Below are 25,718 nucleotides of genomic sequence, written 5' to 3'. Positions count from 1 at the left end.
AGTTTAGGGTTTCTGGAGCCAGGACTTTAGCCAAGCTATCTCCACTCAGACAATGCTGCCTTTCAATTTCAACTTCAATAGCAGCCTGTATCGGAGATTATGGAAATACACTCCTGCACTGGTGTCCACAGAGAGACTGTTTGGCGCTGCATTGTGCAATCAGAAGATCTTTATACATACAAATAAAACATGATATCAGTAGTTCTCAAACTTTTTATACCACGTACCACCTGAGAAAAAATTGAGCTCAAACTGTACGATTCAAATTTGGACATAAGTGGACTGGACGCCAGCTACACGGCTCGATATAATACATACATGAGGATCCAGTGTGTCATCTAAGTTTGCTCTGTGTGGTCACTTTATTTTCTGTATTTGGAGGCTGGAACAGAACAGACTTGCGTAAATCGTTGAGCAATATCACTCTCTGTCCCTGTGCCTTCATCCACAATCCACAGCTCTCTCTCTCTGTGTATAATAGTGTTTCAGTCTCCAGTTTCCACTTCTGCTTGGCGCGTCACGATAATGACGATAAAATGCGCACAATAACACGAATCTGCGTCCTGTTTTTGTGGATGCAAGCGATGATGACCTTTGTGAAAAGTCAAGGTGAGACGACGTAGCTTGTGTCATTAGTGTTATTGAGTTTGTTCTCTGGTGTTGGAACACAGAGTTCCGTTTTTTTGGTCATTGTCTCTCTCTCTCTCTCCCCCAGATTGCACACGTGTCGAGTTTGTGAATGGGCCGATGTATGACTCGAATTTTGACATAAGCGGACTGAAGGCCAGCTACCCTGCTGGAAAACAAGTAACCGTGAGCTGCAATGATGGTTACACTGGCTTTTTCAAACTGGTCTGTGTTGAGGGTCGATGGCAGCCAAGAGGCACGAGATGTCAACGTAAGTGAATTAATATTAAAGGTGCATTATGTAATAAATCTAAAGCAACTGACCATAAAATCCTCCTAATATGTCACAGAGACAAACTGACTCACCAACAACAACAGTACAGACAAATTATTTGCATTAAAAAAAATATTTTGCAGACTGCAAATCATTATGTTTTGAAATCATGTTTTGGCATGTGGCGCCACCTACCGGCGTCTACCAATCATTGCAGTCAGTCAGTAGAGTCTCAGCTGCCGAGCAGCCACCGGTTTGCCAGTTAGGTCAGAAAACGAAACCTAAAAGACCTCGGTATTTTGAATTTGAATTTAGTAACCGTTTTGGGCCACATTCTTACATATGGTGCCTTTAATGCTGCCACTATATGTGGCAAAAACTAAATGTGAGTGTATTTCAACAACTTTTGTTGACATGTATTCATATGTATATGAATGTGTTTTCTTTTTGTTTTTTCTTAAGCGATTTGAAGAGAAGAAGAGATTCTACAACTACAACTGAAAAGACAACACTTTTTTTCCCTCCCTATTCTTTTTCTCTTTCTTCCTCGTCTAATTTTATTAGACTCTGTTGTCGAGGAATGTTTGAATAAAGTCAGCAAACAAAAAAACAATCAACATGTTTGGTTTTTTTTCTTATTGTGTTCATATAAACTCTCAGCCGGGTGGATTTGATTCTCTGTGTAGTGTAGAAGCAGACATATCCTACCATCACGTGTGCCTGTTGCATTCCTCTCGTCTGTAATTGCATATCATTTGAATATTCAGCGCCATCTGTTTTGACGTCTGCTCTGTATACTCGCGCGCCTGTCCCTCTACCCCGTAATTGACTTCATAAACCAGATTCAGATAAACATGTACTTCAGCTCAACGGGAATTTTTCATCCATCACTGTTGATTTGTTTCTATTTAATCATGTAAAGTGAAATTATAGAGAGCTTTCTGTGCTGAGATCCTCTTCTTTATTGTATCCAGTTATTTGTGTACTGTCGAGCGTTTTTATCTCCGTGGGGGCGACAGCGATGCAGCGCCTCAGGGGGTCACTGCAGAGCAGTTCCTCAGCAGCTGTGTGACAGCACAGACACATTAAATAGAAGTTATTAGTGTAACTATTTTGTTTTCCTGACTGATGTCGGCCCTGAGGTAAACACTGATGTGCAAGAGACTTTGTACCTGACAGCATAAAATAGGAACATTCACAATGTGCCTTGTGCACATCAGATTACAGCAATTTAGATTAAAACACAGATTGACAGTGCAGTCTGTAACACGACTTAATATCAATGTTTGGTCTGTTCAGTAGAGCTGGGCAATATGAGTTGAAAGTGATACACCGTATTAGTTTCGTTCGGGGACATATTATGCAAAATCAACTTTTTAATCATTTTAATACCTATATGGAGGCCCTAGGAGTAGGCAAAGTGTGAAAAAAAATGACTCACTCATGTTTTTGTGGTCCGCCTCAGTCTAAGTACGGGAGGTAAAACACGCGATTTTGACTTCCGCACTCATTTCTATGTCACAATGAGACATTCCTGGAATTGTTGTCTCGTTGAGCTCCACTTTGTCCCTAAAAAACCCGAGAGTGTAGGCGTGGGCAATAGTATTCGGAAGAGCGGAAGTGTCTGCGAAGTGTTCTATTCTTGGCTGCACAGTGCAGCACAGAGTTCTACACAAACTTCCAGCCTCAGAGGATTTACATTTTATATATGAAGGCAATGTGCCTGCTAGAGTCGGCAAATGATGGCTTTTCCACATGCTAACTGCTGTTAGCTGCCGCAGCCTCAGTGACGCTGTCGTAGTTTCCTGTGTCTCATTTGCATATTTAAAGAGACAGGCACTCAAAAGCGAGCGTTCTGAACAGGGCTGTTTTGGCAGGGTGATTGAACTGCTGTGGTGCTTCATCCTTAAGGTATTTCGACCAAAGCATATCACTGACATGTTCATTAGGACACCAGGGAACTAAGTTCACTTGGAGAAATTGGGTATGTCTACGTCAAGGTTGTGGGTTCAATTCTACACATGCCAATGTGTCCTTGGGCAAGACACTTAATTAGCGTAGATACGCCGTATGAAATGCGGTGCAAAGCAGCTTTGAGCGGTCATCGAGACGAGAGAAAAGTGCCATTCAAGTACAAACCGTTTACTTTAGTTTGTTTTCAAACGTAAACAAGAGCAAATCAAATCAAATCAATTTGTTTGCATTCATTAGTTTCTACTTGTGTTTGAAAAGGTGTGGGAAGAAGTTTAAGACCTATAAACCGATTAACCGTCTGATAACCCCACACAATAAGAATATTTGTCATGATAATTCACAGAACTTCAAAATAAAAGTCCATAAAAGGGGCTAGATGCAGTTCACAATAGAATGTTGTAGTAAACTGGATTATAACTTGATATTAAGTGGTGGAGGTCTGCAAGTTTGAGACCTATGATATAGGTATTTCTGTATGTTTTTTTCATTCATAGATTCATCATAAATGTACTTTTATTGTGAACATCTTATATTACCATATATATATATATATATATATATATATATTGTGATATAATATGGTGATGTAATTTTCAACTCATATCGTCACATCTGAACAGACACAGCAATGTTTTATCCTGCAAAATGTGTGCCCAACGTTAAGATAAAGTAGTGCAAATAGCAAATTCAGCGATTGACTTTTTTCCTTATTGGTTGTTAGTTTGACTTACAAAACATGCAAATGAATGTACAAGCAGCGAGAGTGTAACTGTTGAGTCATGAAGGAAAACCCCATGTTGATTCACAGCAACATTTCAGTTTTGTCAATCTGAGACGAAACCTGTAATATTTATATATTAGTTCTGGGAGCTGTCGTTCATACTGTACATTTGTATAAACTGCGTTTAAGGAAAGTAGTATTTTTCTGTATTTAATTTTTTTTTTTAGTTCTTATCTATTGTCGTTCTGGCAAAATGTGACATTTACTTTAGATTAGAGCAGTCTGAGCTGACTTGGTGAAATTTTTGTTTATCCAATTGATTTCTGCAAATGATTTACTGGAACGAAAGAAAAAATAAACATGCTATTACCGGAATAAATGTTTTTTTGGTTTTTTTTTCCTCACTGAATGTTAAACAAAGCAAAGCTTAAATAAACACGAGCATGAAACCATGGATAGATTCATTGCATTGTTGTAAATATGAATTATTGTTTTTGCTCAAATGATATATATGATCAGTGAAGCTTATTCTGTTATCTATATATGATATAATCTTATATAGATATAATACATACATGAGGATACAGTGTGTCATCTAAGTTTGCTCTGTGTGGTCACTTTACTTTCTGTATTTGGAGGCTGGAACAGAACAGACTTGCGTAAATCATTGAGCAATCTCTCTGTGTGTGACTCTCTCTCCCTCTGTCCCTGTGCCTTCATCCACAATCCACAGATCTCTCTCTCTCTCTCTCTCTCTGTGTATAATAGTGTTTCAGTCTCCAGTTTCCACTTCTGCTTGGCGCTTCACGTTAATGACGATAAAATGCGCACAATAACGCGAAGCTGCGTCCTATTTTTGTGGATGCAAGCGATGATGACCTTTGTGAAAAGTCAAGGTGAGACGTTTGTGTTATCGTGTCTGTTCTCTGGTGTTGGAACACAGAACGCAGAAAAGCAGCTGTTTTTTTGTTTTTGGCCATCGTCTCTCTCTCTCTCTCTCTCCCCCCAGATTGCACACTTGAGGCGTTTGTGAATGGGCCGCTGTATGACTCGAATTTTGATATAATTGGACTGGACGACAGCTACCCTGCTGGGAAACAAGTTAGAGTGAGCTGCAATGTTGGTTACACTGGCTTTTTCAAACTGATCTGTGTCGAGGGTAAATGGCAGCCGAGAGGCACGAAATGTCAACGTAAGTGATCACTTTTTTGTTCAGAATTAATATTGATGCTGCCACTATATGTGTCAAAAACTACATATAACATGTAATGTAACATGTCAGTGTTTTGTTGATTAGGGATGATTTGATAAGGAACACAGTGTCTGTATCGATACTGGTCAAAATCACTGGATCAGAACACTTCACACAAATGCTTCACAAACTGGGCTTTTTAATTCTTATGTATAGGAACAAATTGAGCTGTCCCTAATGTTTAGTATTATATTACTATTACTATATTAATATTACTAAATACAAGAACCATTTGTCTCATTTTGATGTCATTAACATTCTTTTTTCCTTCAAATCTTTTCAGCCAAATCTTGTGGTCACCCTGGTGATACAGCATTTGCGGATTTTAATCTGGAAATTGGAGACGATTTTGTTTTCGGGTCAAAAGTTGTATACAGATGCCAGACAGGGTACTATGATCGTAAAATGTCCTCTAAGTTTTATACCGTATGCCATTTGCTTCCCATAAGACATGTTTACAATATGAATATTCTACATTTTACTGGTTTCAGTTATCAAATGGTCAGTCGGACAAACCACCGACATTGCATGGGAGGAGGCTGGGATGGTGTTGTTCCCATCTGTGAAGGTAAGAGCAGAATTAAGGATACACTCATAGAAATAAGGGTTCCTTATACAAGGGCTGAGGTTCTACTTGGAACCATTTGATTCAAGGGTTCTTGGGTTTCCTTACCCTGGTCGAAGGTCTAAGGACAGAGGATGTTACCAACCCTGTGAAGTCCCGTGAGACAAACTATGTTTTGTAAACTGTGGGCTATATAAATAAAGATTGATTGATTGATTGGTAACACTAATGGTTCTAGTAAGAACCATATTGATCCAGAGAACCCTTTAAAACCCCTTTCCTGAATAAAGGGTTTTAAAAGGGTTCTGGAGGGTGGAACCCTCCAAAATGGTTCCAGGTGGAACCTATATAAAAAAAAGATTCTACCTGGAGCCAAAAAGGGTTCTCCTATGAGGACAAGCCAAAGAACCGTATATGGTTCTACTTAGCACTTTTATTTCTAAGAGTGTATGATGAGGAATAGATCTTTTTTTTCATGTGATGCCTTTTTTTAAAATACTGTTTGTGCTACATCGTGTTTTTTTTCTCCTTCCAGCAAAACAGTGCCCAGCGCTTCACATGGGTAATAATGTCCAGGTTACTGGGGACGTGGAGGAAGCCACCTTTGGTAACGTAGTTCGATTTAGCTGCAAGTTGAGTAACCACGTCCTGATCGGCCCCCAGGAGATCTATTGTAATGAACAAGGAGAGTGGAGCGACGAGAAACCGAAATGTGAAGGTACAACAGGCCATAAGGCAGATGAAAGGAGGGGAAAATGGGAGGAGAGAAACTCACATGCTTGAAATGGCATCCGCCAACAGTAACCAACCACCAACAACCTACAGGCAGACTTGTAATACTGTAACACCCAGTTAAGGCCTCTCCACACTTTCCGAGTTCTATGTCCACTGAGACTTGCGCTCACTCGGACATGACCATGTTTCTAATCATTTCAAACTAAGGGGTTGGTGTCGGTTTGGCTTTCAAGCATGCATTCCCTATCCCACATAACATCCCATTCCTAGACGTGTCTCCTAAATAATTGTTGCATATGAGCACACAAACCACGCACACCTCAGAGGACTGGCACACCACAGCTTGCTGAACCCAAAGCAGACCAGTTTTAGACTGTAAACGAAAGAAAAAGTTTTTTTTTTTATATTGATATAGAGAGAATACACAACTAGTAAAAGCCTGGTAAACGCGTGAATCAATCTTGGAAGAATCTTCATAATCCATAGTTCAGGAAAGTGAGGCCACTCTTACGTCTGTCCATTCGGTATGATGTTATACAGATCTCCATAGAAACCTCCTTCCTGGCCACAGAAACATAAACGTCTGTGTACACACCAGACCCTCATAAGATTATGTTTCAAAGTATGAATAAATACCGAAAAAATACATGCTATAACAACAAAAAACTTGCTAACTTCATTTGTTTGCGTTTCATTTCTTTAGAGATAAAATGCGCAAGGCCTGTGATTCAAAATGGCGATGTCCAAGGAGACACCACAGTCTATAAAGAAGATGAAGTCCTGCGTTATCAGTGCAATCCGGGCTATAAGATTGCTGTGCTCGGAGAAACGAGATGCACCAAACACGGATTAAGACCACAGTGGAGCCCCACACCTGCATGTGAATGTAAGTCTAAAGTTCCCCATGTTACATCGGCCTTACTGTTGAGACAGATGTCATGGTTGTCTTTATTTAGAGAAAACTAACACCAAATATGCTTTATCTCCCAAAAATGCAGTGATAACATGCAAACTCTCACAGCTGAGACAGCCGAGTGAGACCAGCTACGAACCTGATGACAAATTTATATTTGAACCTGGAAACAGAGTAAAAGTAACATGTGGAGCGAATTACTGGATTTCCGATCATCAACAAACCTCAGCATATACTAAATGCAAAAAGGACGGAGAGTGGACCATCTACCCCGTATGCCAAGGTATAAAACTCTGATGGTCGTCTATAAACTGTGCCCAGAGTCAGATTATGAGATAACTCGTCTCTTTCTTCTTCTAGTGTTTACATGCTTTACACAAGACTCAAGAGAAAGGACCTGGAACAGTCATTGGGGAGCAATCAAAATAGGTGACACCTTAGGTTATACTTGTAAAACGGGTTACAAGAGCACGGATGGCTACCGCTGGGCCAGGTGCACCAGAGCTGGATGGAGTCCAGATCCACAATGTCAAGGTACTGTTAAATGAATCATCACTATTCATTGAGCGTCCACAGTTGTCAAATTGTTCACGGACCTTTTCGGTTTAATGTTAATGTTAAAATGTTAAAGGTGCATGTAATAAATCTAAATCAACTGGCCATAAAATCCTCCTAATATGTCACAGAGACTCAGGAATAATGTTCATATAACAAACTCAACTCACCAACAACAACAGTACAGACAAAATATTTGCATTAAAAAAAATATTTTGCAGACTGCAAATCATGTTTATGTTTTGAAATCATGTTTTGGCATGTGGCGCCACCTACCGCCGTCTACCATTCATTGCAGTCAGTAGAGTCTCAGCTGCCGAGCAACCACGGGTTGCCAGTTACGTCAAGAAACGAAACCTAACAGACCTCAGTATTTTGAATTTGAAAGTAGTAACCGTTTTTGGCCACATTCTTACATATGGCACCTTTAAAATTCGTAATCTGGGTCGGATCTTAGTGTCTGATGAGATTTGATTATAAGAGATGGGGATTTCTTGAAAATGTGATAATAATTTGTTTTAGTGTGACATCATCAGTGGGTAGACTCTGATGGGAACACACTTGGGTGATCGTCTGCCCTTTGCAAACAATTCTGATTGATTCATCAAAAACTGTATCCAGGAAGCTGCGAACAGAAGGACAAACTTGATTAAAACCACGCTGATTAAAACACGACCACCTTGGCAGAGGAAATAACCTCCAAGGCGACACCTCCATGTTCATCAAGCCTCTGAAAAAGCCTTACTTCTTTTAAAATAGCCATTGCATCGTTTCGCAGATGTGTTTTTTTACTTCATTTTACTCCTCTTTCTAAAGGTTTCTAGGCCGAGGTAGCCCGGTCCAATAGTAGTGGTAGTTATGCTGTATGTAGATGTCACAGAGGAGCACAAAAAAGAAAATGGAGGACCCAACAAAAAGAACAAACGAACAAACATGGAGCAGAAAAACCAGAGCAACAGACAGGACTGAAACGTGTCATGAAGCAAACAAACCAACAAAGACACTTTGGAGCACAGGGACAATCAGACACAGGAGAAACTATATTAATATATTAATACAATATTAATATTTTATTCTTTATTTCAGAATAAAATGTTGTTGAATGAAAACTAGATTACCTAAGAAGGTAATTATAAGGACATTCTGATGTTTATTTAGTTTTGTTTGTATGTTTGTTTCAGTCATGACGTGCGACAGAAAAGATTTCCTAAATGCAAACATCGTCAGCTCTCAAGATACATATGTTTATGGCAACCAGGTGCATTATGTGTGCAAGCCTGGATACCAAGGAGAATTTTCTCTATTCTGTGGTGAACATAATATGTGGAAGGGAACCAATGATTGCAGAGGTAAGGAAACACAGAACAACTGTGTTGTTGATATTTAGTTTGATTGTGTTTTACGGGATTTACTGTCGTCTTTTTCTTCTTCTTCGTAAAACAACCTGTTTTGTTGCATTTCTTGTCCAAACAATGTCAAAGTCGGCCGGCACTGCACACACTGGTGGCCTTATCAAGTCACCTGCCAGGTTTAATGAGCCATTAACAGTCAAACGAACAGACACCTCTTGCATTTCTTATCCAAACAGTCCACACCGCGCACACTTTTGGCAAAGAGCACTCAAGAAGTGTGTCATTTACTACCATGGTAACCCACATACAAGTCAAAGGAAGGTGAGGGTGGCGTCTGTATCTATTAATTTCTCCATGTGTGACGAGTCAGAAGCGATATATATATATATATATATATATATATATATACAGTACATATCTGTTGTAGTTCTACTGATAGCTCTCACATTTCTCCCCCAAACACTGCCAAAGCTGGCACTGCACACACCAGTAATAGAGATGTATGCCTTTGATTCGATCAAATCCAGAAACATTAAGCTTTAAGAGTCCATTTTTACTCATGCATGTACAATCAACATGCAGTGGAGTCAAGAACTGTAAGAGGACCTATTTAAAATGCATGGCCATAGAGCCGAGAGGTGCAACACATGTAATTATACTTGTTACAGTCTAAGTAATGACTGTTGTAGTTGGAATATGCCACAACATTAAGTTCAGGGTTGTTGGGGTTTTATTTGAAGTTGGGGGTGCATATTAAGTACTTGAGCAGAGTCAGTGTGAATACAAATACGGTAAATACAGCTGCCTGTTTGACACGATAACCCTTTGAATGAGGACAGCGCAGGGAAACATGTTGTAGCCCTGTAACAAAATCATTAACATTTGAAATGTTTGCAATAGTGGATTACCATGGTCCTGGTCCTAATGAGGCAGAACCTCACTTCTGAGGAACTGGTTAAGATTTGGATTGTGCACTCTTAGAAGTAAGGGTTCCAAAAGTGTTCTTCTATAAGGGCTGAGGTTCAACCTGGAACCATTTGTTTTTCAAGAGTTCTTGGTAACACTAATAGTTCCAGTAAGAACCATTTTGATCCAGAGAACCCTTTAAAAACCCTTTCCTGAATAAAGGGTTTTAAAGGGGTTCTTGGTAACACTAAGGGTTCTTCCAGGAGGACAAGCTGAAGAACCTTATACAGTTCTACGTAGCACTTTTATTTCTAAGAGTGTGGTTAGGTTCAGGTTAGGGTTAGGTATGAACTGGTTAGGAATAAGGCTTTGGTTAGGCTCTGTAAACTGTGTGTGTGTGTGTGTGTGTGTGTGTGTGTGTGTGTGTGTGTGTGTGTGTGTGTGTGTGTGTGTGTGTGTGTGTGTGTGTGTGTGTGCATCGGGGTGTCACGATTCTCTGACTTTCACAATGATTTTCCTGCAGCGAAGTCCTGTAGAAAACTCAACATCAACAATGCGACCATCAAACACGACAAGCCTAGCTTCAGGCACGGAGAGAAAGTCCAGTATGTCTGCAACCATGTTGGAGGCAAACGTTTCACTGTTGTCTGTGAATCAGGTGTTTGGACTGGGATTGAGAAATGCACAGGTAAGGCCGCACGGGAAATGCAGTAACAACAATGATTTTAGAGTTTCATCACAGAGGGACTGTTGTTTGATTAAAATAAGGCTGTTAAATGTTGTCAGTTGTTGTTTTTTTCCCTTTCAGTTTCTACAGACTGTGCTGAAGCAGAAATCCCACATGGTTTTGCCACGTACAATGACACAACGTACTACTACGCCTGTGACGAAGGTTATAAGCCCGTCACCAAAGGGTGGTGGGGTCAAGCCAAATGTGTTGGTGGCGTATGGTCTGGACTTAAGCAGTGCATCGGTAATGGATACTTGAAATACATTACAGGTCTAGTTATAACCAGCGTGTAGTAAATTTGATTCTTAACGTAGACCATCAGCATTTCTATTTAGACTATACATTTTGGAAGCAGGGAACAGAATTAAACTATACCAGTTAAGAGGAAAATGCAAGCATTTTGCAAACCTTGGCATTAGCCCTGGGCCCACGGTTGGTGTAGTGGTTAGCACTCTTGCCTTTGCAGCTAGAAGACCCAGGTTCCTGGGTTTGAGCCCAGTTTGGAACAAGGGCCTTTCTGCAAGGAGTTTGCATGTTCTCCCCGTGAGTGCTTGGGTTTTCTCCGGGTTCTCCGGCTTCCTCCCACAGTCCAAAAACAATGCGATATGGGGATTAGGAGAAGTGGTCTCTCTAAATTGACCGTTGACGTGAGAGTGTGAGTGAATGGTTGTTTGTCTCTAGATAGATTGTACTTTATTTATCCCCGAACGGAAATTCAACTGTCCAGCAGCTCCCCACAAACACAAAACATAAAAACAACATACACATTTCCACTCAGGGCAACAGGGCAATAATATTTAGTTTAATAACAGTCTGGAAATATGGTTAAAAGTAGTTAAAAGGTTCAAAAGTAGTGCAAAAAAAGCAGTTTCATGATGATATGTGGCCCTGCGATGGACTGGGGACCAGGGTGTACCCCGCCTATCGCCCAATGTCAGCTGAGATAGGCACAGCAGCCCCCCGCGACCCTCTGGTGGAGGATAAAGCGGTAGAAAATGGATGGATGGTATTAGCCCTGTTCATGTGCCACTTATTCAAGATGGGTTAGGAAACATCTAATTGTAATGCTTTGACAGATATTGCAACTTTGTTCACTCATATTCTACTGCTTTATCCTCCAAATGAGGGTCGCAGGGGTTGCTGGTGCCAATACCAGCTGACATAGGGCCATCACATCATGAATATATCGCAAATCAAATTATAATTTCCTCTGAAGTTGCAGTTCACTTTACACTGTGTAATAGATTTAAAACAGATGATGGAGTATCAACACCATGAAAACATGAACTACTCTACCTTCTACCTGTTTTAATACAAGGTTGAAGTTGGAAAGATATAAAAAAAATTCTGACATTGAATTGCAGCCTTTGCATTTTGCTGACTGGGTCGTTTTTCATTTCAAAATGATTAAAGGTGCATTATGTAATAAATCTAAAGCAACTCGCCGTAAAATCCTCCTAATATGTCACAGAGACTCAATAATAACATTCATATAACAAACAGAACTCACCAACAACAACAGTACAGCCAATTTACTTGCATAAAAACAGACTGCAAATCATGTTTATGTTTTGAAATCATGTTTCAGCATGTGGCGCCACCTACCGCCGTTTACCAATCACTGCAGTCAGTAGAGTCTCAGCTGGCAACTGGCCAACCACGGGTTGCCAGTTACGTCAGAAAACGAAACCTAAAAGACCTTGGTATTTTGAATTTGAATGTAGTAATGGTTTTTGGCCACATTCTTACATATGGCACCTGTATATTTGTCATTCACAACATACAAACCTAATTATTTGTTATTATACCCACAACAGAGGAAAGACATTGTGAAGTGCCTGTGATTCCTAATAGCGACATGACGCATCAGCATAAATATTACGAAGAAGGCCAACGTCTCCAGATTGCTTGTAGCGCAGGATACAGAGCTGAGGTTCATGACTTGGAGTGTGTCAAGGGGAAATGGCATTCGACGGATATACCAATGCAAAGTATCTGCGCACGTGAGTCACCCTCACTTTTAGTTAAATATTAATTAAGGATTACAGGGTGTAACACTAACGCTGTCCACATTTTCAACACTTTCAGTCATCACCAAACAGTGCAGTCCCCCGCCTAAAGTTGATAACGCTGTTATTGGGACGTCATACCAGAAGGAATACTTGTCCGATTCTGAGGTCACCTATCAGTGCCGTCAAGGTCATGAAATTCAGGGAGAAGCGACGCTGACGTGCAAGGACGGGAAATGGGACGAGAGGACCATCGAATGTAAACGTACGTACATCTTTCCGGTGTTAAAGCTACGTTAGAGAGGCAGCTGGTTTCCCTTCAAATTCCTTTTGTAAATGTGTGGAGTCTAAAATTGACAACGTGCTTTAAAACATCAGAAAAATCACATAATATGGTAAAAAAAAAGGTGACCAAAATCACCGCCCTCCTTGTTCTTGGTATGGAGAGCGCAAAATAAAATCCATTGAAATCGAAAAAAAGACAGATTATTATGGATTACGAATTGAAATTAGATGTCACATGAGACAAGATTATCATCTGGAATATCATAATGACAGAGATCATTATTTCAGTAAATGGGCTGCAACTAACAATTATTTTCATCATCGTTTATTATAGAGTTACTGTTTGTTCCATAAAATGTTGAAAATTGTTAATTATTGTTTCTCAGAATTATGACATTTTTGCAAGTTACGTAGAGCAAAGAAACCAGAAGATATTCAAATTAAAGGTGCATTATGTAATAAATCTGAAGCAACTGGCCATAAAATCCTCCTAATATGTCACAGAGACTCTGGAATAATGTTCATATAACAAACTGAACTCACCAACAACAACAGTACAGACAAAATATTTGCATTAAAAAAAATATGACTGCAAATCATGTTTATGTTTTGAAATCATGTTTTGGCATGTGTCTACCAATCATTGCATTCAGTAGAGTCTCAGCTGCCGAGCAACCACGGGTTGCCAGTTACTTCAGAAAACAAAACCTAAAAGACCTCGGTATTTTGAATTTGAATGTAGTAACCGTTTTTTGCCACATTCTTACATATGGTACCTTTTAGAAGCCGAAAACTCAGAAATCTTGTTTTAGTTATCTGAGAGAGAAAAAAGGAATCAAACTAATGAATCAACACAACACACCTGATTCAAACGCTCATTAAGCTCAGCAAAGGCCTGATAACGAGCCCTTCATTTGAATCAGGTGTGGCTTGTGACAAGGTTCCCATCCAGGAAGAGTTTGTTTCTCGACAGGAATTATACAAGGTCTATGGAAAACTGTCATCATGGTTAACAGTTTATGTAATATGATTTGTTCTTTCATATTTTCACCCACAGCTATCTCTCTGCCACAGTGAAAGCGGTGTCCACGTGCGGTCAAGGACGGCTCACTTTAAATGCCAAAAAAAGAGATTTGTTTGTTCTGTTTGATGTTTGTTTGTTTTATTCTTTACAACATGCATCACCTTGATACACGGATGCGCGATACATGTTACTTTTGGAAAGAGTAACAGCGAGTGTCTGAGTTTGTGCAACAAAAAACAATGGGACATTGTGAAAGTTTGACATGTTGAAATAAAAAGAAAAAAAAGGTTAACAGTACAAAGGCCTCATTGGGTGGTTTTATTTATCTTTTGAGCTTGGTGTCTTCACTGGACTTGACTGAAACTGAGGGGTTAGAATTATGTTAGGGTTGGGGTTTGGATGTTTAGTTTTGATGCACACACACAAATAAGTGGTCAAAACTGTCTTTCATGGGCTTAATTTAGGTGGGAAATATTTACAATTTAAGCAAAATCTAAATGGATTCCATTTATACAGCACCAGCTTCACTTTTAATACGAACGTGCAAACTAATACTAGGCCGTTTTCGTGAAGAAACAAGAGTGGCACTGGTTTGTTGTAAATAACGCAACTACACTCTTAGAAATAAGGGTTCCAAAAGGGTCCTTCTTCAAGGGCTGAGGTTCTACCTGGAACCATTTGTTTCTGAAAAACCCTTTTAGAGAAAGAGAGGGTTTTTCAAGGGTTCTTGGATTCCAGTAAGAACCATTTTGATCTGTAGAACCCTTTAAAACCCCTTTTCCTAAATAAAGGGTTTTAAAAGGGTTCTTGGTGGAACCTTCCAAAAGGGTTCCACGTGGAACCTTTATAAAAAAGATTCTACCTGGAACCAAAAAGGGTTCTCCTATGAGGACAAGCCGAAGAACCTTATATGGTTCTACTTAGCACTTTTATTTCTAAGAGTATATGATTAATGCAAGTATCAATAGTAGTCAAGCACCAGCTACTGTGTGCAAAGTGTCTTCATGCAGAAAGTGTTGCTCATTTGATGCATTTGGAAACCGCTGAACGATATTTACACTGGACTTTGCACTCTATCGACAACATTGCCACATGCAACATGAGTGGTAATCAAAGTCAGCACTCACAATCACAATCATGGCAACTATTGAGCTTCAAATACTATATGGTTCTGGTGTAAGATAATGTGATTATTAATAGATACAGTAGTTTAATGTGCTGTGTCACAGTCACATCTAATTCAATTTAAATACTTAGATATCATCTATAATCTGGTACGTTCCTCCAAATGAGGTCATGTGAAGTCATGTAAGAGGCAATGCAGTAGATTCCCATATGAGCTAAATCAGGAACGTGAAGGAATGCATTGTCAATACATTGACCGATGTTGTGCAAACAATGCTGTCTGAGTATTTTTCCGGAGCTTTGAGTAAACCCAGTAACGCACAGTGTGTACCTGTTTGTTTTGCCATGCGTCATGTTGCGTCCATGCAGCCTTGTGCAGTCCAGTCCCCCTGGGCAGTCCTCACTCAGTGCTCACTGCAGACTGTGGCTGGAATTCACACAGACATTTTATTTTTTTTGTTAGGGGAAAAACAGTTTATCATCTCGTCTAATTTTTTTTTTTTTTTGCTGAAATGCGACTGCCTTTGTTGCTTCTGCTTTTCCAGCTGTGGAGCAATGTGAAATTTTCTTCATCACAGAACAGTAAGACCATCGTTTTAAATACTGACTCATGTTGATTTGTTTAATGGAAGTAAATATATATATAATGTATATAAAAAGCATTAAGGAGTCATTGTTCAATACTTTCAAGGCATAGTGTGTGTGTGTGTGTGTGTGTGTGTGTGTGTGTGTGTGTGTGTGTGTGTTTGTGTGGTTCTATTAGGTATAAGGTCCATAAAAAACCTTTTTTAGTCACGTAACATAAAGTTAATCAAAAAAAATCTATATATGCTTAAATCTACTATATCACAAGAATGTGTTCAACACTTTATCTCACTGTTAGACAGCCTTTTTGCAGGCTGGAAACTGAACTGTATAAACTGTACCAAAGTCTACTGAACAGCTGAAAAAAAGCCATTGTGATATGTTTCCATTATGGTACAGTTCAGTTTGGTACGGTTTGGAAAGGCAAAGGCCTCATTGCGTTGAAGAAAGGTGACAGTTTTGTGAGTCTAGCTCCACCCGGATCGTACCATTACTCTGGGACCCCAAGGGAAGGGTACTGAAAAATGCACCAGTTGGAGTCGATAATTTTTGGTACTATTTGGAATAAGAATTTGGAATCCGGTGGGGATTGAAGCTGGGCAGAGAACGGCGCAAAACCGGTGGAAATCTCGGGTTATCCCGTATCTCATACCCATAATGCATTAAACCAGACCGCCTCGTCCCGTTTGGTTTGGTTGCTTTCACACCAGAGGAACCGTACCAAAGTAGGGCGGATAAAGCGGTCCGAGACCACCCCTTCAGGCAGGCAAGATTACATAAAACGAATTACGTAAAAGGAACCGAACCACAACATTTGGTAGATGTGAAAGCGCCCTTAGACACAATTTACTTACATATATGTACAGAGCCGACCCAACGTATAAGCAAACCAAGCACATTTCATTTCTTTAGCATTTCGTTTCGATTACCGGCTCCGCTTGTCTGCATGAGTGATAGAAAAAGCGCTGCACATAGATTCACTGTGTGAATGCCGAAACCGTATCGTGTAAAGCAGCTTTGAGTGGTCATCAAGACTTGTAAAGCGCTATATAAATACTTACCATTTGTCATGTTTTTTTTTCTTCGTCAGTATGTCCAAACCTCCCAAATGTTCCTTACGCCCACGCGTCAGACAGCACCCGGAAAGATCAGTACCTGCAAGGACATGTCGTACATTTCATTTGTGAAACTGGCTACATATCCGGTCCAACTATCAAATATATGTGCTCAACCGATGGCTGGATAGCACTTAATCGGGCAACATGCTCCTGTAAGTGTAAAGTATTTCACCCCATGCTCTTTATTTTAGACTTTAGTGAAACCTGTGGCTGGATATGATTCCATTAAGTAAAGCTTTCTTCTTCTTTTCCAGTAAAGCCATGTCCACTTCCTGATGAAACTCCCAACGGCTATTATCAGATCACCAGAGGTGCCGACTTTGTTTTTGGAGCAACTATCACATACTTTTGTAATGTAGGGTATGTGGAACCATTTATAAATGTCGCATTACTCAATGTGGACCCAGACATTATTTCAGACCAGCAGCATTATGACTTAGAGAATGTAATGATGCTGAAATTGGCTTCCACACTTCCATCCACACAGCTTCAAGGTCGGCAGTCAAGGGGAAACTTTAGGGAAACTTAGGCGAGATCCACACGGAGATGGAGAGAAACGTAAACAATCTTTTTCTTTCAACGTTTTGAGATTTTCCCACTCAAAAAATACCATCTCAGGTCTCCCAAAACACTGTTTTTTCCTTAAGTTTCCCTGTTAACTGCCGGTCTAGATGCTGTGAATCTGGATCCAAACTTCAGCGTCTTGTTTCAGTACCTGATATGTAGTGATCGAGTGTTTTATAGTCCAACACTTCCATCATCGGTATCCTTGGCGATCCAGTAAAATGCTCTCCCATTAGTCCATCCACCATTTCCACCTATTTATAAAAACAGCCAGGGAAGAGAGGAGTTGCTTGACATATTGCCGGGTATACTGTAAGTGCCGCCGGTCATATACGACGTCTATGGCTGTGAACCGAGCTGCTTCCTGCCAAAAAAAACTGTGACGCTTGCTTGACGTCGGCTGTCGGAGCTCTGCAGAAACTATGGATGATTATGTATAAGTGATACATGAGTGGCGGAGGATTGATTGCTGCGGTGTTCAATGCAGGTATCGGATGGTGAGCAGGGAGGACACGCGCACTTGTCTGCTGGACAAGTGGACCAATCATGTGCCAATATGTGAACGTAAGTTACAACAGCAGAGCAGCAATTATGTTCAAAGTTCTGTCACTTACTGTACTATGGTGGGGTTTTAGATGTTGCGCTGCTCCAAGACACCTGATTCAAATGGTCAGTTCATCATGAAGCTTTTGCAGAAGCCTGATAATCATCCATGTATTTGAATCAGGTGTGTTGGAGCAAGGGAACTTCTAAAGTATGCAGGGCAGTGGGGTCCCCATGGAAATCCCAAGATTGATCTGTCTTTCAAAGATTGTGTTTCTGATGGACATAGAGAATAAGGCCCACTTTACATAACGCTTTTCGCGACAGCGGGACTGGCGATAGCGGGAACCCCATGTAAAGAGAATTCCCGCTGTCATAGTCCCGCTGTCTTCAAATTTTCTCCCGACAACTGCGAAGTGGTCGCCCGACAACTCAGCGGGAGTCCCCGACAACTTCAAAGTGCATATAAAGAGAACGCGTGGGGCTCGCGACATTGGGAGGTCAGGGCGGCGGGAATCCTGTCCTGCCAGATTTCCGGACGGTGTGTCTAAAGCGCCCGCTGCCGCGAAAAACGTAATGTAAAGTGGGCCTTAGTGGAGCACTCTGCTTTAAAGTTCTATCTCAATTGGAAATAGCAGCTTATTTAGAGTCTGTACATACCGCCGCAAGAACAGAGAAATTTGTTATTTTTCTCGAAGGTGTCAAGAACACAAACAAAGTTGGCTCTGGCCAGGACATTTCATTCTTCACGAGAAACTCAAAGCAGAACTCCTGGGAAGCACTTCCTTTATCCTCCACCACTCCATCCACATACCATTCAACCATTCACTCTCACACCTACGGTCAATTTAGAGTGTCCAATGTATCTAAACCCCATTGCATGTTTTTGGACTGTTGGAGGAAGCCGGAGAACCCGGAGAAAACCCACCCACAAACATGGCGAACATGCAAACTCCACACAGAAAGGCCCTTGTTCCAACCAGGGCTCGAACCCGGGTGTTTTTGCTGCAAAAGCAAGAGTGCTAACCACTGTGGGAAGTCCTCATAGGGAATGACAACAATTCAGTTGTTGTCGGACACCGCACTAGAAAAATCTGCAGATGATGAAAACAGGGCCGTTATTCTTTTCTTGCAGTCCTGTGAGAGAGAACACACTTCTCTGTTCTTGCGGAGTATTATGTACAGGCCTTTACACGTCACACTGCCCGCTCTGCTTTTCTCTGTCTTTACTGACCCAAGTGATTCTTCTGATCCTTTATTCAGCTTTTAGCTGTCACCCGCCTCCCGCAGGCGAAGAGATCACGGTCATAGGTTTTCCGGATAATGACGAGCCCATACTTCCTGACCGCTTCCTCACATTCCGCTGCGATGTTCCTGGGAAACACCTGAATGGCCATTCGGTGCTGGTATGTGGTAAAGACGGAAATTGGAGCAATCCATTCCCCACTTGCGATGGTAAACCATTTTATTATTGTTTTAACGTTCTGAAATGGCCTGGGGGAAAAAAAAAACTTGTCCACGCAATTTGATGTGTTTTATTTTTCAGAAATCACTTGTAAAGTGGACAGGATGTCCTCTAATCTCAGTGCAGTTGGATTATCAGCTGCAAATAAAACCATGAAGGTCGGACTTAAATTAAAGTTTCAATGTAATGAAGGGTACACACTAAACGGACCCGCAGAAGTTGAGTGTTTAGAAACAGGCCAGTGGAATGCCCGCTTTCCAACTTGTGATGGTAAGTACACTTGATTTTGAACACACACACATTTGTGAACGGGGGGATTTTTTTGAGGCAAAGCAGAGTCGAACAGTGCATTTTATGAAACAAAATAAAAGCTAAATACAATGGAAATCTATGAATAAATAAGTGGGCCATTTCCCGTCAAGGGTCTGTGTGGAAACTGCTATGAGTGACCTTGTTATCTCCTCTATCTATTGATGTAGCAGTTGTTTATTTACACTCAGTGCACATATGGAGTCATCTGCTGCTGTGCCTCGACTCCACCGCATTCCATAATTGCAGGCTGAAAAACAAAAACAGCCACCACACTGTGGGCCTTCTCACATAGTGGTCATGTGAACTATTTTAAAAACAATCATCTACTTTTGAACATAGAGAATATCAGCGTTCTAGACAACCCACGTGTAGATCACAAAGATATGTATTAAGTGTAAAGGGGTCGTACCTATGTTCCCCTGGTCCTATGTCCCCCCGATCGGGGAGCATCGGACCTTTTTTAAAAAAAAGGGTCCTATGTTCCCCGGGTCCTATATCCCCCCGATCGGGGAGCATCGGACCTTTTTTTAAAAAAGGGTCCTATGTTCCCCACTTTGTGGAAGCCCGGGTGTAGATCTCCAGGGTAAAGGGGTATGGGTAGGGTAAGGGTTAGGGTAAGGGGTAGGGTCCTATGTTCCCCGGGTCCTTTTGGGTGAACAGCGGGGAACATAGAACCCTTTTTTAGAGAAAGGGTCCTATGATCCCCGGTCTCATACAATGCGGGGAACATAGGACCCTTTGGGTGAACAGCGGGGAACATAGGACCCTTTTTTAGAGAAAGGGAACATAGGACCCAGGGAACATAGGACCCGGGGAACATAGATACGGTCCCAGTGTAAACATGAGATGAATACGCTCGACTAGCATGAATGGAATTATGTATCTTTTTGATATAATATTCTCTTCTTCTACACAGATAAATGCAGAATCCCAGAAATGCCACCAAATGTGAACGTGCATTCACCCGCATCGGAAAATCAACTCCGAGCAGGGCAAAAGTTGGGGTTTTCTTGTAGACTCCGTGGTCACAGCCTGTCGGGAAAAGCAGAAGTTAAATGTTTGCCAAATGGACAGTGGAGTAGCCCCTTCCCAACATGTGGAGGTGAGTGTGCGTTTGTTCTGTTTACTGTGTTGAAAGTGCAAACTGCTGTGGAGCAATTCATTTGTGTTGTGAAACCCACATCAAGGTTAACTCTACCATATCTACACTATCTACCCATACCTGTCTATGCAAGTGTATAATTGAAATAAAAATCATTCTCGTAAAGGTAGAACAAGCCTTTAATCTGCATTTAAGGTAAGTAACTTGCTTTATGGAGGCTCCAGCCTTGAGCTGACATGTTTCTAATGCAGCACATTTAAATCTGGAAGAGGTAAAGGCAGGGAGAGTGGAGAGGTTAATTAGACTCTCTAAATTAATTGTACGTGTCAATGTCGCCTGTCTGTTTGCCCTGCCACGGCAGAGGCGCAGCTTGTGAACAGGCAAGGCAGGCAACTGCTTGGGGCCCCCGAGCTGATAGGGGGCCCCTGACACTTGGGGCCTGAGGGCTGTTTTTACTGAATTGTGCAGTGACCAGCCGCCTCCCAGTCCCCCTTAAAAAACAATGGGCAATTTGCAATGACATCTCAGTAGGAAACCTTCCTAAAGGGGCCCCACCTCATATTAACCTGTGTGAAGTTATCGTTCTGCAACTTGGAAAATGAAGAGGATTATTTACAGTGTAATGCATATCTTTTTTACTCAGTTTATATATGTTTTTTTCAGTTATTTACAGTACTTTTATTGTCCTATATATTCATATTGTTTTATAATGTGGGTTATTTACAGTATAATTTTTTTTTTTTACTAAGTTTATATATTTTTTTAAAAGCTATTTACACTATTTTGTTTGACATACTTTTTAATTACAAGGTTTTTCCATGTTATTTCATTCATTTCGAGAAAAAAAAATATTTTGAACTCGTTGGTGGATTATTTATAACATAATGGTGATGAACACTGGTTGGAAGGGCCCCCTGGGAATTTTTGCTTAGGGCCCCTACAGACTCTAGAATCGCCTCTGTGCGACGGACTAGCGACCTGTCCAGGGTGTACCCGCCTCTCGCCCGTGTCACCTGGGATTGGCACCAGCGACCCTCGTGTGGAGGATAAAGTAGTCAAAATGTTATTACATATTTGTTTTCCGCATTCTTTCAGCTCCTAAGGGTTGTGGGAAGCCATCGCTTCCCGCAGATGCAGAATTCAAGCAGAGGCCTGAAGAAAATTACGGACATAACGAACGGGCTGAATTCATGTGTCCGAATTACTACATCATGGACGGTGGGCCTTTCAAAACGTGCGACAACGGTGAATGGGTTGGAGAAATTCGATGCCTCAGTAAGTGACTGCACTCTTTACAACGCCTGCCATATGCAAACACAAGTAGTGAAGTAGTGAAATAATTACACAAACACTAAATCGAAGGAAATGTGTCAGATATTAGCGCCCTCCTCCTTTATACAGAGTTAATGGATTAAATAACTGTCATTAAAGCAAAGACATGAACCAGATTTTCCAGCATCTGTTTAACTTTTATAAAGTAAATGAAAGATTGCCATCTTCAGAGGATTGTAAGAAATTAAAGTACACTTTAAATCACATATTTTTTTAATTATTGTATGTAATGCATATTATAGCCCCTTAAAGGCGCCATATGTAAGAATGTGGCCAAAAACGGTTACTACATTCAAATTCAAAATACCGAGGTCTTTTAGGTTTAGTTTTCTCCGCCATTGTAGCTCAGACGTAATTCCCGCTGTCATAGTCCCGCTGTCTTCAAATTTTCTCCCGACAACTGCGAAGTGGTCGCCCGACAACTCAGCGGGAGTCCCCGACAACTTCAAAGTGCATATAAAGAGAACGCGTGGGGCTCGCAACATTGGGAGGTCAATGTCGCGAGCCCCACGCAACCCTTGGTTGCTCGGCAGCTGAGACTCTACTGACTGCAATGATTGGTAGACGGCGGTAGGTGGCGCCACATGCCACATGCAGTGGTTGGCCCAAAACTTTCTTAATTTAAACAACGAGAAAACGGAATGTATTGTGTTCGGGGATACTGTGATGGATGGCTTTGGCTCCTTGTCCTCAAAACTCAGTCCGAACATCAGGAATCTGGGAGTGACCTTTGACAGTCATCTGAGGTTTGATAAACAAATAAGCAACGTTGTCAGGACTAGTTTTTTCCAGTTGCGTCTGCTGGCCAAAGTTAAAACGTTTTTAAGCCGTCACGACCTTGAGAAAGCCATACATGCTCTTATCAGTTCCAGATTAGACTACTGCAATGCACTGTATGTTGGCATTTCCCAGACTTCTCTCAGTCGCCTTCAACGCTGCTGCCCGTCTTTTAACCAACACTAATAGAAGAGAGCACATCACCCCTGTTCTACACTCTCTCCATTGGCTTCCAGTCTCTTTTAGAATCGATTTTAAACTTTTAATGTTTGCCTTTAAAGCTCTTCATGATCTTGCCCCATCTTATTTATCTGAGCTTTTAACTGTTCGTGATCCGGGTAGAGCTCTGAGGTCAAACAACCAAATGTTGCTGGAAGTGCCTAGGTCAAAATATAAACACTTGGGTGATCGAGCCTTTGCTGTTGCTGCTCCCAGGCTCTGGAATAAACTCCCTGTTGAGATGCGTCTTATCTCTGACCTGGGCCTCTTCAAATCATGGCTAAAAACCTATTTATTTAGGATGGCTTTTAATACCGAGTAGTATGGTGACACTTTTTATCTTTTGTCTTCTTATCTTTTATCTGATTCTATCTTATTTTATTTTGCACTATTTTATTGTTTTTATTGTTTTTAATTACTTTTATGTGTTTCCTCTTTATTTATTTATTTCTTGTAAAGCACTTTGGATCACCGAAAGGATTGTTGTAAAGGGCTGTATAAATAAAGTACATTTATTTTAGTACATGCCAAAACATGATTTCAAAACGTAAACATGATTCGTGGTTCGCAAAAGATTTGTTTTTTAATGCGATTACTTTGGCTGTACTGTTGTTGTTGGTGAGTTCAGTTTGTTATATGAACATTATTCCTGAGTCTCTGTGACATATTAGGAGGATTTTATGGCCAGTTGCTTAAGATTTATTACATAATGCACCTTTAAAACTGAAGGTTGCAATAGTTACATAAACTGAGTGTGCTGTAAAAATGCGTTCTGCCTCTGTTGTCTTTTGCAGAACCCTGCACTGTGAACGCGGACGACATGAACAGACAGAACATCAGATTCAAACATAGCCGCAAAGATAAACTGTATGCAACCCACAATGAGCCAATCGGGTTCGCGTGCACCAGGGGAAGACACGTCGGTGGAGTGGACCTGCGTCAGACATGTCGCGACGGCGTGATGAACCTGCCCACCTGCCAATAAAGGCCTTCAGTAGAATGGACGTGATAAAGTTGAGTTGCCACCAGCTGCTGTGTGTGTCATTTGAATAAAACTTTTAATCTCACACAACATGTTTTCCCCCCGCCTTAGCATTGATTACAGAACTAAGCTTAGTTCTAATTCTGTGTTCACTGGCTTTTGGATTGTCTTATATATTAACAAACTGTCATGTGTCAAAATCATGTGTATGTAAAGTTCAAGCACGTCTTGAATAACTGAGAAATAACTGCACGGTCATTTTATCATTGCTAAAACAACAAATCTAATGGTGGCCAAAGATATGGACAAAAGTATTAGATAAATCACACTTCCATATGGACTTAGTCTCACTTTTGCAGATATTACAGCTTCTTGGAAGACTTTCCTCAAGATTTGGGTATTTGTGCACATGGAACTCTGGACGTTGACATCACACAACCAAGGTAACGCCTCCAACACGGCAGGAAACAATGCTCTTCATCCCATAGACGTATAAAGTAGAAGCGATCCATGCACTTAGGCAGTGACTTAACTTTTTCTTCAAAAAAGACCCCAAAAGTATCTTGGAATGTCTTGAAATTGTACACAGTCATAGTCAAGCATGCCCTCAACAAGAATCTGTTGAAAATATTTGCATATCTCTTGAAGAATATTTTTATTGAATTTTTGAAAATCAGGAAAGCGATCCATGCACTTGGACATTCCAAGTATGTTGGAATGTCCTGAAATTGTACTCAGTCATAGTCAACGACGCCCTGAACAAGAATCCATTGAAAATATTAACATATCTCTTAAGGAATATTTTTAATGAATTTTTGAAAAACAGGAAAGTCTGTGCAATATATTGAATATATTTGCATATCTCTTGAAGAATAGGAAAGCGATCCATGCACTTAGGCAGTGACTTAAATTTTTATTCAAAAAAGACCCCAAAAGTATCTTGGAATGTCTTGAAATTGTACACAGTCATAGTCAAGCTTGACCTGAACAAGAATCCGTTGAATATATTTGCATATCTCTTGAAGAATATTTTTAATGAACTTTTGAAAATCAGGAAAGCGATCCATGCACTTGGACATTCCATGTATGTTGGAATGTCTTGAAATTGTACTCAGTCATAGTCAACGACGCCCTGAACAAGAATCCGTTGAAAATATTTGCATATCGCTTAAGGAATATTTTTAATGAAATTTTGAAAATCAGGAAAGCGATCCATGCACTTAGGCAGTGACAACTTTTTATTCAAAAAAGACCCCAAAAGTTTCTTGGAATGTCTTGAAATTGTACACAGTCATAGTCAAGCATGCCCTGAAGAAGAATCCGTTGAATATATTTGCATATCTCTTGAAGAATATTTTAAATGAATTTTTGAAAATCCGGAAAGCGATCCATGCACTTGGACATTCCAAGTATGTTGGAATGTCTTGAAATTGTACTCAGTCATAGTCAACGACGCCCTGAACAAGAATCCATTGAAAATATTTGCATATCTCTTAAGGAATATTTTTAATGAAGTTTTGAAAATGAGGAAAGTCTGTGCACTTAGGCAGTGACTTAACTTTTTCGTCCAAAAAGACCCCAAAAGTATCTTGGAATGTCTTGAAATTGTACACAGTCATAGTCAAGCGTGCCCTGAACAAGATTCTGTTGAATATATTTGCATATCTCTTGA

At 40.6% G+C, this 25,718-nt stretch overlaps 1 protein-coding gene across 1 annotated transcript; it reads left to right on the top strand.

The window, feature by feature from the left end:
- Positions 1-4,470: 4,470 nt before the first annotated feature.
- LOC310926168 (complement factor H-like) lies at positions 4,471-24,049 on the top strand (the record flags this gene model as incomplete). Its single annotated transcript, XM_083888269.1, has 11 exons — positions 4,471-4,492; positions 4,606-4,788; positions 5,132-5,237; positions 5,340-5,416; positions 5,949-6,131; positions 10,398-10,562; positions 10,683-10,847; positions 12,693-12,872; positions 19,121-19,270; positions 21,832-22,011; positions 23,859-24,049. The coding sequence occupies 11 exons, from the start codon at positions 4,471-4,473 to the stop codon at positions 24,047-24,049; spliced, it is 1,602 nt and encodes a 533-aa protein (XP_083744395.1).
- Positions 24,050-25,718: the final 1,669 nt, after the last annotated feature.

This window comes from Microchirus variegatus, assembly GCF_963457635.1.
Source record: "Microchirus variegatus genome assembly, chromosome: 4".
In the NCBI taxonomy this organism is placed as follows: Eukaryota; Metazoa; Chordata; class Actinopteri; order Pleuronectiformes; family Soleidae; genus Microchirus; species Microchirus variegatus.
This window is presented reverse-complemented; position numbering and strand designations above follow the sequence as displayed.